Source organism: Belonocnema kinseyi, chromosome 1, assembly GCF_010883055.1.
Source record: "Belonocnema kinseyi isolate 2016_QV_RU_SX_M_011 chromosome 1, B_treatae_v1, whole genome shotgun sequence".
Lineage (NCBI taxonomy): Eukaryota > Metazoa > Arthropoda > Insecta > Hymenoptera > Cynipidae > Belonocnema > Belonocnema kinseyi.
In genome coordinates, this window is record NC_046657.1 from 140283256 (window position 1) to 140297977 (window position 14722).

The window sequence follows — 14722 nt, forward strand, 5'->3', positions numbered from 1 at the left end:
AACCGCTCTCGCCCTGCTCCCCTGAAAAACTGCGCAAGCCAGCGATTCTAAAAAGGCTAAGAACGGAGTGACTGGAAGCGAGAGTTTGGTGTATTAATATTTGGAACTTAGTTCGATGATTAAAGCATGCTATTCATATTTATGGGAACTATTTTTCCTTGTAAAAATACGAGTAGATAAATATTTTAGATGATACGATTTTCTTTGCTTGTTGCTTTTACTAGAATGAACCTTGCAATTTTAACAGTGGTTGCAAAGTTGGCGCATTACGAATCAAACCTCAACCTTAAAATCACAAATCCAGTGTTAATACACCAAAAAAAATTCCTTATGTCTGTATACTAGGAATCAACTATTATAATAGTTGATATAATGCTATAATAATAGTTTACTTCTTATATGTAGGTACCAAAAATTCTATCGGTGTACTTAAACTTCATTTGTGATTTTTAGATTAGGGTTTGATTCTCATTTCAGGCTAATTTTTGTCATTTTCTGTCCTCGTATGTGTTTTTTCAATTAAAGTTTGAATATTTAGCTACAGTAGTTGTGTAAAGCTTCACATAAATAAATTTAAAAATGTAGCTATTTCTAACAGTGATCATGATATTTTTTATTATTTCATTAAGTATATCCCTTCACAGGATTAACTAGTTGAGCTAGACCTTTAAAGAGTCAATCAAATAGCAGTCACACATGACAGTACATATGAAAATATATTAATAATGCTACCTTAAGTTTAAATTTTCAGATTTAATTAATTCAATGGCTGTAGTCTCTAATGATCAACGTGTGTTTATGTTACAGATGCGCAGATGGTTTCACGGGCCTACGGTGTGAGACGAAGGACGTCATCAGTACCGGAAGTGTGTACAACCGCCACAGGGCGCCATTTTCCTGCAAACTGGGTCTCTCAACCTCGTACTACTGCTAGCAATAGTATTACGGGGCCCTATAAGTAGTCTAATGCTTATGGTGTTCCCCGAGCACCTACGAAATCTCTTTCGTAGGGACCGACATGCGCCGTCGGTAACGGATAATCGAAGTTACGCGATTTCAAATCCATGGCGCTGCCATACTCACAATCCATAAGTCGGGCATTAACAGGAGAAAGGTTATCCTTGGGCTTAATACGGAACGTGCCACCAGGCACTGACTAGAAACGAACCGACTGTACCTCTTATTAGAAAATGTCGTCACCCACGACGAGGAGCCTCGCGCTTTTGTACATTTTTATCCAGGGACGAGGAACCAGGACGCGGGTCCTCGCATTTCCCTCAACCCTGATTTTTTCTCCTTAACAGAGCACGGAAAATGTCTCGAAACACAACGAAGACAATGCCCATGATAGAGAGACTACAGCAAAATTGACTGAATAAATCGATTTTACAACTGACTGATTTTCGCATTCCCTCGAAAAGGGTTCTTTCTCGGGCGTAAAAGAAAAAGTCAGTCGCATACAGCTGACATATTCATGTATGTAATATACATTTATGGAATTTGAAAGCTTCTTGAGATTCCTACCCGAGTTAATATGAACTTCCGGTACTTTTTTATGAATTATAATATTCTTTCATAACATGAAAAAATTACTGAGGTTGCGTTTGGACTCATTTAAATGTTTTAGCCTAAAAACCCCGCATGAATAGTGTTTCTTTATTACTCCCGCCGTAAGTAATAGAGTTCCTGGAGGATTTAATTAAGAAGCACCACTCATGCGTGGCTAACTAAACAATCGCACCCGCCACTGATTAAAAATAGTCGATTCGAACCCGCTATTTCAAAACGAATGCGAATAGTGCCATTTTATCGCAATCGGGAAACAAGTATCATATGATACACGGGACGAAGGCAATTTTCATCGTATGTGGTTAATGTTCTCGCTTCGCTCGGACATAAAACTTCACACTCGATTAAAGTCACCTATCTCCCTCCCTTGTAGCATAATATACTATTCCATCAGTTTTATGACGGTACGGGTTCTTAATTATTAAACACAAAACCTCTATATGTTTCGATTTAGTTTTCAAACACAGAATATACCATTATATACAACGAATACCCAGGTACCTCGTTATTTTTGTACAAGGTAATAGAAATTTAGGGACACTTTTGCGCACTTCCCTTTGTAGCAGGCGACAACAAGAAATCTCGCTTCCATTTCACTTGGCTTCTGAATTAGTCTCCTAATATACATATTGGCCTGATAAAAAATAGTCTGCTGACATTCATGTTGAGTTCTTTCTGGAAATGTTTTGGAAATATTTTTATTTTGAGGATTGGGGATTATAGGTCACCTTTTTCATTTCTTGTTCTTTGAGTCAATTTTTATTCTGAATAGAAGTATTTGCACCCATGCTTAGAAAATGTAGGCGTTTCCTTTTCTTTGATTAACATTTTTTTCAAATTTTACAAATTTGCTATCAAAACAAACCCAAATTAAAGTAATACAAAAATGTAACAATAATTGGCAGTTCAGACTATTTAATAATTACTAACTTTCTTCATTTACACAAAAACAGTAAAGCTGGTGTTTCCTGGGTAGTTTGTTTTGTATAATCGGTATGTGTTATTGAAATCAGTTACAATCTGTGCTAAAAAAAATTATTTGCGAATAAAGTTATCGGACTATTTTCTTACATAAAGTAAATTGCACTATTTAAAGACGTCAATACCCCCTGGAAAAACGAGAATCTGATTGAACTTTTATCTAATCGTAATATGTAGCAATGAGCATAAAACTGACATAATTCCAAACGCGATCTTAGAAATCTGGTTTGGCTTATCCCTGCGGGAAATATTTAATTGTCACATTAATTTACACGAGTGTCACTATTTATTTTAACGGTGGGTCTAATCGTACTACTAATCGTATGGGGAAAATGTGGATATTCCTGCCTTCTCTTGACACAGATTGGTCCCACTTTTACAGCTTGCTTAATCTCTGTAAAAGGTGGTACGAATAGCCACATTTTTAGTGCTATAACGAATATCCGCGTCATTATTTTAATTATGCTGTTGGATCTGTCAGTAGCAACATCTGGGCATCGTTACACTGTACCTAAGTTTTCTCGATCTCGTTGTGATCGTAATTAAAGACAGTGCTCAAAATATATATATGACTTATAGAAATATAGAGTCAGTACCCTTCGAACGGGTATTTTAGGGCGTTCGATTTCGTGCGAATACGACGAACTTCATTTCTTTATATCGTTTCTACGGAAAGTAATACCAAAGAGTTCCCAGTCTCAATCCCACGAAGTTTAGACTTGAAAGCAGGCGACAGATTCGTTTTTAACTTTCTTTTTCGTAAAACTAGTCAGTCTAAGGAAGTTCTTGAACGATACGACTTTTTAAAAAGGTATCTATTCTGCGGTTTCAGAGTTTCGACAGTAGATGGAGCCACAGTGAATATGCCTGCCAGAACAATTTTTAAAAGTAGAAGATGATAAGCACTATATATATGTGCTCAAACCATGTAATTTTTTAATGGATACTTCCATTAATTGTTGAAATGAAAATGCATAAAATAAGTATGATACATTTGGTAGTTAAATGACTGAAAAGATATGAATTTTGCTACCTTTTTATTTGATAATTCCATGACGAAACATGAACGCAGTTTCAATTCGTTGTAATTATCTACATCATAAGGTCAGAAACAAAATAGAAGTTTTTCTACTAGAAGAAAGCAGTGTTTAGCCTTTCACGCAAGGACAGCATTCGTCCTTGCTTGAAATATAGAATTTCATTTGCGAAATTTTCAATTATTTTTATAGTATTACCGTATTTACTTTACAAAATTTTCAACAACAAAATACTTCTATTTGGTAGATTTTCATATCCTCTTTCCAAATATATACAGTATGGACGTTTACTATGTAGTCATAGGGAATATAATGATATAAACTCTAGCATAAAATGCAACCTGTCTTGCATTTGTGTAATGCAAAAAATACTATATAGGCGGTTTTAATTTGGTTTCCAAATCTCTCGCGCTCGAGATCTTGCGCTTATTGGCCAAAAGCTTCGAGCCTCAGATGATGTGCGCAAAAGACGTACAACTTAATTCTAAAAGAAGGTTATGTTCCCCAGGATTCACCACGCATTCCAGATAAATAATGATGTACGAATTAAAAACAATGTAACACAATATTAGAATGTGTTCACAAAAATTCTCTGTACGTGGTTTTATTGGGAAATTTTTCTTAAATCTTCGTTTGCGAAATCTTTTTGAATCGTTGAAATCATTGAATTAATTGAAATCTTTGTGAAATTGTTATGGAATATTTAAAATCTCATATACACGCCTTTATAAAATGTTCAAAATCCTTTCAAATCTTTGAAACAGTTTGAAATCCTTCGTAATGTTTTGTAATAAGGTGTATACTCAAAAACCGAGTGGTGAAACTCTTGAAAATTCTGTTATATGGCCATGAAGCGGAGTTAATATTGAAGATTCCAGCTAATCATTTTTATAATTTTCAACTCAAATTTCACAAAAGATGTATACGTTAACATTCTATAGTAGCGGAAACGAAATTTTCAAGGTCGCTGGACACCCAGCTTATAAGAATAATTCGCTGCTTCTTACCTCTCATCATTTGAATCTCAGATTCATCGTTGCAATTTTTATAATCATACGGATTACAATTTTCGTTGCAGTTAGTCAAATCGTTTGATTCCCATATTTAATTCAATAAGTAAAACAACAGATTGTATCACCATTTAATTACGTACAACCTGCAGATATTCACTTTATTTAATTAATTAAGTTCGAAGTACAAAACGATTTTGACACTTGTCAAACGTCAAATGTCACTCACGTACTGTTACATTAGTAAAAATCAACTCTAATTTTCAAGAAAGTACTTAATGCACGTCCCGAACGTATTTGTGAAAAAGTTTAATGTTGTGTTATATTTTTTTTAGATTCGTAAGTAATTATTCATTTGAAACGTGCGGTGAATCCTGGGGAACATAAACTTTTTCAGAATTAGGTTATACCTATATTTTTCGCACGTCTTCTGAGTCTTGAAGCCTTTGACTAATGAGCGCAAGATCTCGAGCGCGGGAGATTTGGAAACCGAATTAAAATCGCCTAAATAGTACTTTGTTTATTACACAATTGCAAGACGGGTTGCATTTTATGCTAGAGTTCATATCATTATATTACCTATGACTACATAGTAAACGTCCTTAGTGTATAGTGTTCTGCTAGAGCTATCAAAAATTCACTAATTTCGAAAAGTGCAATGTACTTGCAGAAATACTGGCTCCTTTTTGTAAAAGAAAGAAAATACCTGGTAAAATGTAATCCAAGCGGATGAAATCTTGCACTCCCTAATCGAGGTCAAAGATTCAACTCCAAATATCTTCGTTGTTTTTGTGCTTACAAAAAATAATTTCACAACAATATTAGCATTATTTATTATTCAAAATTTCATAGTGTCGTATAATTTTATACAAAACCGGCACATTTTTTTAAAATGTACTTTCTCTTCTAATAATTAAGATTTTAAGTGTGCGTAGACTTATAAATATTTTTTTTAGAAATACATTAATACTTTTTATTGATTTTGAAAAAAAATGATGATGAATCAATAATTAAAAGCACTTTTACATGGTACCAACAAATTCATATCAAAAAACTAAAATATGTACAGGTCTTAGTCCACTAAAATTCTTAATTAGTAGAAGAAAAAGTAAATGATTATGTTAGCACGAAAGCAACGAAGATATTTAGAGGTCAACCTTTGACGAGAGAGTGCAAGATCTTATCCGATTGAATTTATTTTTTTACTGATTTTCTTTTTTGCAAAATGAGCAAGAATTTCAACAAGTATATTGTACTTTTTAAATTTGGTTATTTTTGGATATCCATAGTGTTCTACCGCTAATGTTATACACTGACCAATAGTATATTTTACTTGAAAAAATAACCAGAAAAGCCAACTTCGAATATATGCCCTACCAAATACGAATTTAAAGTATACCCTCTAAATTTGAGTTAGTAAGATACATCTCATTAAATGTAGGTTAAATTCTTCTACTCGCTTTAGTTTGAATTCAGTTAGTGAAAAGCAGCACTATCCAGATTTAAACATTTTTAATGTAAATGATCAATCAACAAAAGAATCGAATACAAGAAATGTTCATTTATATTTTCATGACAAATGTAACTTCATAGTCATATGAATAGTGATTATATGAGAAAACAGCATATGAGTAAAATGCAACATTTATCAGGAATTTGAGATCAATTGAGACTTACAATGCATTTAACGATTTCCATCAATAATAATACAAAAAAAGATTGATCAATTGAAATACTTAGCACTGATTAAATCTGTTAAATTTTTACTAATTCATATTCTGAATAATTTTCGTTGGATTTGTCAATTAGAAGTAAACTTAAAAAAGATGATATTTTTAACTTGAAAATGATACACTTTAGAAAATTTTCGAAAAAGGACTTTTTAATTTATCTTTTGACGTAGAACATACCATTAGCATGTGTGATACAATTATTTGTACAGTCTGTATATAAGATCCGTAATAATATACCAATAGAAATTCGGCCATCAACGCTAGTCGCTACAAGCTTGCTTTATGCTCGAAGTGAGTCATTACTACGATCATACATTCTTATCTTGAAAGTCGTCTGCTCAGTTTATGTATGACAGATAAAAAGATTTTTTATATTCCTATACAAAAAGGTTAGAAAAATGGATTGAGAACAACGGGTAAAAGCGATTGATGTAAAAATAGTAGCTTATCACGTTTTAGGTTAGTTGAAGAAGAGATTTAAGATAGGCAAAGAAAGCAAAACAGGCGGAAAAAATCATGTTCGTAGGATTTCTCCGAAGAACGAGCATAGACTGATAAAATTTTAATATCATAGTCGATATTTGTTCAAAGCAAAAGTCGACCCTCGATTAGTTTTAAATTAAACGAAAAGTTAAATAAAAGAGCCAGTCTTTGTAGCAATCTATCGATACGATTTTTCGGGGATGCGCGTGCTGAGCTCCAGCAGTCTCGGGACCCTATTTATGTTTTATATTACATTATATATTATATATAAATACGTGTATAAAATTTTTAATTTATTTATTTAATTAATTAATTTTATTGATTTATGATTAAACTTCACCTCCATCTCGGATTTACTGTTGTTTTTAATTTACGTTGCTCCTGCATTTTTCATAGTTTGGTGTCTATTATCCATCTTCGATGATTTGGATTTGATATACCTAGATGCTATTAATTAAATTTGAAATTCAGAAATTAAAATAGCCGTTACGAAGAGAAACTAGTGGGAAATGATAAACAATACTGTGACTGAAGTTAAAATATTAATCAAACTCCAGTGATATTTTTGCGTCTTTTTTTAAGAAGTCCCCAATATTGGAGATCACATTACGAGAAAACGATAGGCATCTGCCTTTGAAGCTTGACAACTCAGCAAAAAAAATGCTAGCGCAATAAAAAAAATAGTCATATAAAATCTAAAATTGTTTTATGTAAATATGACCTTCAAGGCGTTTATGTAAAAAAATATTTGTTCTTTGCAGACTGAAAAATGTTAAAAAATGTAAGGATTTTTGGGTACATTTAAGAAAAGTAAAATTTAGAGCATTATTTCTTATACAAGTGGCAATGGGAATAAATAATAAGCAATAAGAAAGGTTGGCCTGGTCCTAAATATGAATAATTATGAAAAAAGCAAATAAAAACATTTACAACAAAAAACTTTTTTCAAAATCATACAAATTTATGACCAGACCCACCATTCTTAGTGCTTCCAGTTTACTATCCAAAATTTTCAACTCGATGTGGTGTTTCGTGTGAAAATAAGTTGGGAAATGAAAAAAGTGGTAGTAAGGTAGGAATCTGGTCACATGACCCACTCGTCACATGGCCTTAAAGCGATTCAAACTGCAAAATGTAACGGATAGGCTCTGTAATTATTTTCAATCACCCGGAAGGATGTGATAGTATTATTTTTTGTGAAAATCGCGACATTTTTAGACATTTTTTTTTTTTTGAAACAGACAGAGGAGGGGCCTTTTTTTACTGCCGACCGCTCGTGCCTTTCTTCGAACCGTGGTTCTGAATCCTTAGGTAGCACCTGGTCCCGGGTCGAAGAAACGCACCAGCGGTCGGTTGCAGTTTGCAGTTTGAATTGCTTTAATATCTTTATTAGACATAAACGCCTTTAAGGTCATTTACGTAGAACACTTTTAGCTTTCATATGATTATTTTTTTATTGCGCTAGCATTTTTTTTGACTAAGATGTTAAGCTTCAAAGGCAGAAGCCTCTCGTTCTCTCGCCGATAGTAGTATTGGCAGACTCAATTATTTAGTTTGCCATAGACTACCCTACTGGAAATTTTCTAGAGATACCTAATACATTGAGGATGAGATAGGAAACGCCAAAAGTTTGAAAAATGTCTTACAGATAGCTGTAAAAATACCAGTGAACAATTTTTTTCTACTTTTTAGGGTTTTCAGAAATAATCCAGTCACAAGAACAGTTTTTTTCTTGAGCCGTAAAATTATATGATATATCCCCCGTGAATATAAATAATTTCGTATTTAAGAAGCAATAACGAAAAATTGTCACTTGATCTAAGTAGTCATTCCCACATACATTCTCTTCGTGCAGGAAAGTAACGATATAGCAATGAGAACAGAAAATAATCCATCTAAAATAGATATCAGACACCTTTGTTACTTATTCCTTTCCTTCTTTTAATTTTTATTGAGTTTATCTTTTAATTTTGTTATTAATTGTTTTGGTTTTTCTCAACTCAATCGGCCACAACCGAGTCCGCTAGTGCATCACACTCGCCATGAAGGAGCAAAACAAAGGATTTTTTTTGACAAGACATGACAATGTCATTTTTTGTTCTGAAGGTAGGTGTATTATAATTTTTGTTTACGTTTTATTATGTTGTCTAACAAACCTCTATTAACTACATCCAGTCCATATATTTTTGTAGTTACTTGATTTTCTCCTTAGACTGAAGGATAAAACGGCGACTAATTTTTCCATGCCTCAGTCATGGGTTAAGAATCATCAAAATACATTCCTCAATTACTTATTTAACACACCAATTTAGTGTTTTCTGTACTTTTTTGGCACTAAATTTGTGCCTCTTTGGATTATAATCAATTTTAATACTTAGACTGTATATTAGTTAAAAATTGCTGTTTGAAAAGCAAGAATTCAGCCATTGATTCATTTAGGCAGAAGGTAATTATTATTAGTCAAACTTTATTTAAAATTCAGAAAGGCTTTATTATCTAGCTAATGAATTAGTTGAATTATTGTTCTTTATGTTTGATGTTGTTAATTTTCGACTACTGTGAGAAATTAATTTTTTACAATAACTGTTATTACCAAATCATTTGTGAAGAAAATCCTCTTTTTAGCTTCGCTGGGTATCAAATTCAGATCATCCGAATACCGAGTTGGTTTTCATGACCTCCAGAAAATAATACTAACTTTCACTAAGATCCTCCGGAGCAGGCCTTTAAAGCTTTCTGAGGGGCCTCCCGAGAAGGTTCTCAGAGCATCCCGCGTTCAATAACCTATTTTTTAAATTAAGATTTGTATCAGCTTTTTATAATCAACTTACTATCTCATTCCATTTTTTCCTAGTTTTCAGATATTTATAATAATAATATATTATAATATTTTTATAATAATTATGAAGATAATACTTAATAACTTCATAAGATTTTTAAACAATTTTTCTTTTCTGATCAAAACTGTCCCAGAATGAAAATACTCATAATTTCATTTATTTACTTAATTTGTTTCTCGAATTAAGATTAATTTTTAGCCAAACCAAATCAATGATAAAAATGGGTTAGCTATATAATAGTAGATAATGTACCTAGCCAGTAAAGTTGAACTGCATCGGAGTATAAAAAACCAACACTGTCATTGTGCATACGATAATTTATCTGAAATAGACAGTACAAGCGCGAATTTATCTTCGAGGAGTCGAAGTAAAATAAAGTTTGATTCTAAGGTAGAGAAGGTTAAAAGTGCCGCGGGGGAAAAGTGCCACATATTATAAAATGTGGAACTTTAATGTCTTACACATGTTTTTATGCAAAAACCACGGAAATGCTGAATTTACTTTGTTATGAAAAGGATAGTTTGGCCACTTTTGACCCAGCCCTACAAATTTGTTTCTTTTTGTTTTATTGCATGTGGCACTTTTTCCCCGCGGAACTTTTAACCCCACTCTACCCTACAGCTAACACACGCGCGCGGGGCGACGTTATAATTTAAAAATCGACTTCGCAGTTTAGCGTAGTTTTACAATAAATTTTTTTTTTATATTTCGTTAAAATCGCTTGTCCCGGTACTGACACTCGATGGATAAGAAAAGAGCGCAGATATAAAAAAAACTGTAATGAAAGTTTAGTTAATTTTCCCCATGAATTAAATTGTAATAATCTGTAATTGGGTATATCTTAACTCTTTTCCATTTTGCCCCATTTAAGTGTACATCCCACATTCTTACCATACTACAAATATTGAGTTAAAATTATTATCCTTCAATAAAATAATGCAATGTGACTCACCGTAAATATGACATCCTGCAAATATCTAAAATCCTATGCTAAAAACAGTCTTAAAAGAACAAAATTGAATAAAGAAGTATAAAATACATAATCAGGATATCAGGCGGGGGCGGGATAAACAGGAAAACTCCAAAACTTTTAATTGACCGAGAAAACCCCGAGGAAATCCCGGAATTTTTATTCAGGATCAATCCTAAAATGGGTTGAGTGCTATCAACATTTTCGATAAAAGAAGTATTTTGTAAATTTGTAAGAAAATATTACAAAAATAGTGCGAAATTTAATATTTTCTTAAAATTCAAGTCTTATTTAATCTTCATAAAATTTTACAAATTACCTACAAAAAAGTTTGGAAATTTCAAAGATATATCATCTTTAAACCAGCAAAAAAAATATTACATTTTTTCCAACATTTTTTCAAGCTTGAATTATATTGCACTGTGCAAGCAAAAAATGTCTCAATAATAGTAGTGATAAGTTGTGGTTTCAAAGACTTTACATCAGATCAGCTTTATATTTCCTTCAGATTATTACAATATTTTAAATCGCGGTTACTTTTTTATTAAAAGAAAAATTGATCTTAAAGTCAAGACGAATCTTCGAAATTTAACGCATTTGAATTCGAAGCTATGCACTCGTTCTCTAATGGTATGGACTAGTTGTCCCAAAATTCCAGAAAGTTAATTTTTTTACTATATTTTTATAATAAAAGTTCAATAGAAATTTTATTTTTATTTTTTACGAATAAAACAAAAACTACCTGTTCCATGAAAAAATGATCAAAAACAAATTTATAGATCTTTTTTGGGTAAACAACTTTTTTTATCAATTTTTTTCAATAACTTGCTTCGTTTTTCCAAAAATGTAATTCTTAATTTTATTTCTCATGATTGAAATAAAAAATACCTATCCTACCAAAATATGATTCATAAAAATAATGGTAGTTTTTAATTCATTCGGTAAATAAATTTTGTCCATCTATTTTTTTCTTAGCCTATATCGTTTATCTAAACATTTCATTTTGTTTTGTTTTTGATGATCTTTTTTATAAATATTACAAAAAAGCAAATATTTTATCCTTATGTTTTTTGCAGCTTCAATACCTTTACCCAAAAATGAATTTTTTTTAAATTATTTTTTATGTGGTCAAAATTTCAATTTTGGATTTGTCAAAATATTGAAGAATTTTTTATAATAATCTTGCAGGGCTTTCAAAAAGCCAATTTTTTTTTTATTTAAAAATTCATAAAGGTGAAATATTCAATTTTTCGAGTGCTATGGATAACCGCACATAGAATTTCTAAATGTTGAGAAAAAAACTGCTTTAAAAAATCCACTTAACCTCCAGTTTCCAACACTAAAAGAGTGTGCGAAAGGCCAATCTTATAGATTAATTTTTTTAAACGTGATCGTGCTATAAGTATTATCACAGAAGGTCTAAAAAAACGACTGAGTGATAAAAATTTCATCTTCATTTCCACCTACGCCAGCCTTTTCAAGTTGTCTCCAAAGATTGAACCATAAACAGGCACACAATGTATTCCTTTAAAGTTTAAACGTTTAACGATGCAGACTCGTAAAGTCATGTGAAAGTGCGGCCGTTTTGTATTTAAATTGTTCCTTATATAAAATTTTCAACGGTCTATCAAATAATCTGCCAACATAAGAGATCACAAAGCAGCACAAAATCTACATAGACCTTACCGAGAGTTATTCAGAATTACTCTGCTATTATTATGTTTACGTTCATATAAAAACTACATATGTCGCTTGTTTACAGTTTAACTTCTGGGTGTAGATGCAGAAACATTAAGAAAGTCCATTTTCAAAGTTGTAAATCCAAGAAACGACATTTTGAGAAAATTGTAGTTGAAATTTACGAGAACCATAAGCAGTAAGCACACATGTTACCTACGCTTTGAAGCGAAAAATATATTCACTTTTAATATTTGTTCAGAAACAAGTTTAATGTAGATAAATCAAATATAAATTAAATTTAATGTGATATGCCCATATTTGTACCCATTTTGTAGCCATTTAATTTCTTCAGTGCACAAAATTTTAAATCCCAAAATAAAAAAAAAGTATTTTAATTTATGACTTGCGCTTAAATCTAAATGTGTGATCCATGTGGAAATTTTGCTAGCAACCGCCATCTGTGTCAATTTTGGAACCGAAAAAAATCTGGCAATATATAACAGGGTGGTTGAAATAAATAATGTTCCATTCAATGGCATATTATTTTGTAAGATAGAGCACCGGGTACCATACACATAGATACACTTGCACCATCTACATTGTTTAGAAATTAGGTAATCGAAAGCATTATTTTATTGCCACCTTTTATAGCGTAGGATCCTATTCTTTGATAGTTAGAACGTATAAATTTTGATCGAAATCAAAGGATTTTCAATATGTCACCGGAGATAAATTTACAGAGCGAAAATCGCTCGCCAGGATGCGTCACACTCTGATCGGTAGCTGCCGAAAGGGGTGACCGATTAATTGTGTGAGTAATTATCGAAAAGAGATCAATCACACAAGTCTTCATGGTTGAACCCATTCTGAAAAGGGCCTGCTGGTTATCTCGCTTATGACAACGCGATAAATTGTCGAATGGTGCTTTATATGCCTTCTACCAATTGCAGATCGCAAAAGAATGACTGTGCATCTATCGTTCCTAAAATAATACGGCCTAATATAATTATGAAGTAGATCAATCCTATCATTCATGTAGTGTTTTTTGAATCGAGTCAGTGTATATCTCCTGAATGTTACGATACGAAAAGTGAAATATGTCAGTTTTATTTCGTTTCGGTCTTCATGGGACAAAACGAAAGTCTGGAGCATTTGGTCATAGTTTTCGAAACGAATTAAAAATACACTACTATGTGCATGTAATTACACTTAACTACCAAAATAAGAACGGTTTCGAGCATAGCTTGCAGTGGCCTTAATTGTAAATAGGAGGAATCGAAGTGTGAACAGACAGGATCGCTTGAACAATTTCTGTTGATTTTGCACGCAAGATAACAGCTGACGTAATTTAAGCGATGATTTGTCACGCTTGACTAACCACTGCTTCTCTCTTATTCCTGCGTTTCGAGCATCACGAAAATGCGGAGGACTTAATCTAGAAATATCGTAAACTAAGTTTTCTTATATCGGGAGTTGAGTGTATCTACTACTATCCTAGTATAATAGCCTAAAAGAGTTTAAGGAAATATTTCATTCCATTGTTATCTTTTCTCTAAATTCCTGGAGAAATTCTTAGAGTTTAAAAAATCAATTTGACACTGAAAGCTTATGCCAAATATACAATTTGCATAAATTGGATACTTTGGAGCACTTTGTCACGGAATTAACAGCTTATAATGGTATAACCCGGGTAGAAATTATAACTTGGTTGTTAAGAGGCCCTGTCTCGATTTCCTATTTTCTATCGAGACCCTAAAGTGGCAATCTATCGAGGGCGCAAGTGAAAGCGTCACGCTCAGATAGCAAGGTCATCAGTAGGCAACCCAATGAGGGCCTATTAATAGGGTCTCTATAGAATCTAGATAGTCCCTCACAGACTATTACTCAAAAGCATATGCTATTGTTTTTTATTTTGTTGATTCAAATAAATTATTATTAAAATATTAAAAAATTGATCATGCTTTAAATTCTGACGTGTGTATTGATATTTAACCAGCACATTGCCATAATCTATTACTAGAAAATTTTGATTAAAAGGGGGAAAATCTTAATCTAATTGCAAAATAAATTTTCTTTGCAAAAGTTTAATCTAAAGGATTTTACACCTTTTTGCAGCCTCTGACAAACGCTCCTCCCCGTTTTCTCGTATTTTGATTGACATTCGATTATTAACTATACTCCACACAATTAATTTTCTGTTCAAACTCAAAATTGAACTGTTTCTCAATATGTCTACCCCTTGCGATCGGGAACTTGCATTATTTTTTATTACAATAAACTAAGTAACTAATACATGTAAATACTTAAATTTAACAGATTTAGTACTAAGCCACATATTTGATGACGTGTACAACAATGCAATTGTAACGCTGCAAAGAATCGATGCCAATCAAAGAAGTTGTGTTTGTGTTAAGGCCGA

General features: G+C 32.3%; 1 protein-coding gene across 1 annotated transcript in view; it reads left to right on the forward strand.

Annotated features, from left to right (window-relative positions):
- The window catches only part of LOC117180291 (protein vein), a 499073-nt gene that overhangs the window by 433614 nt on the left and 50737 nt on the right, over nt 1-14722 (forward strand). Inside the window, exon 5 of the mRNA XM_033372709.1 lies at nt 808-866. Within this exon, the coding sequence (XP_033228600.1) occupies nt 808-866 (59 nt within the window). The remainder of the gene's footprint in view (nt 1-807; nt 867-14722) is intronic.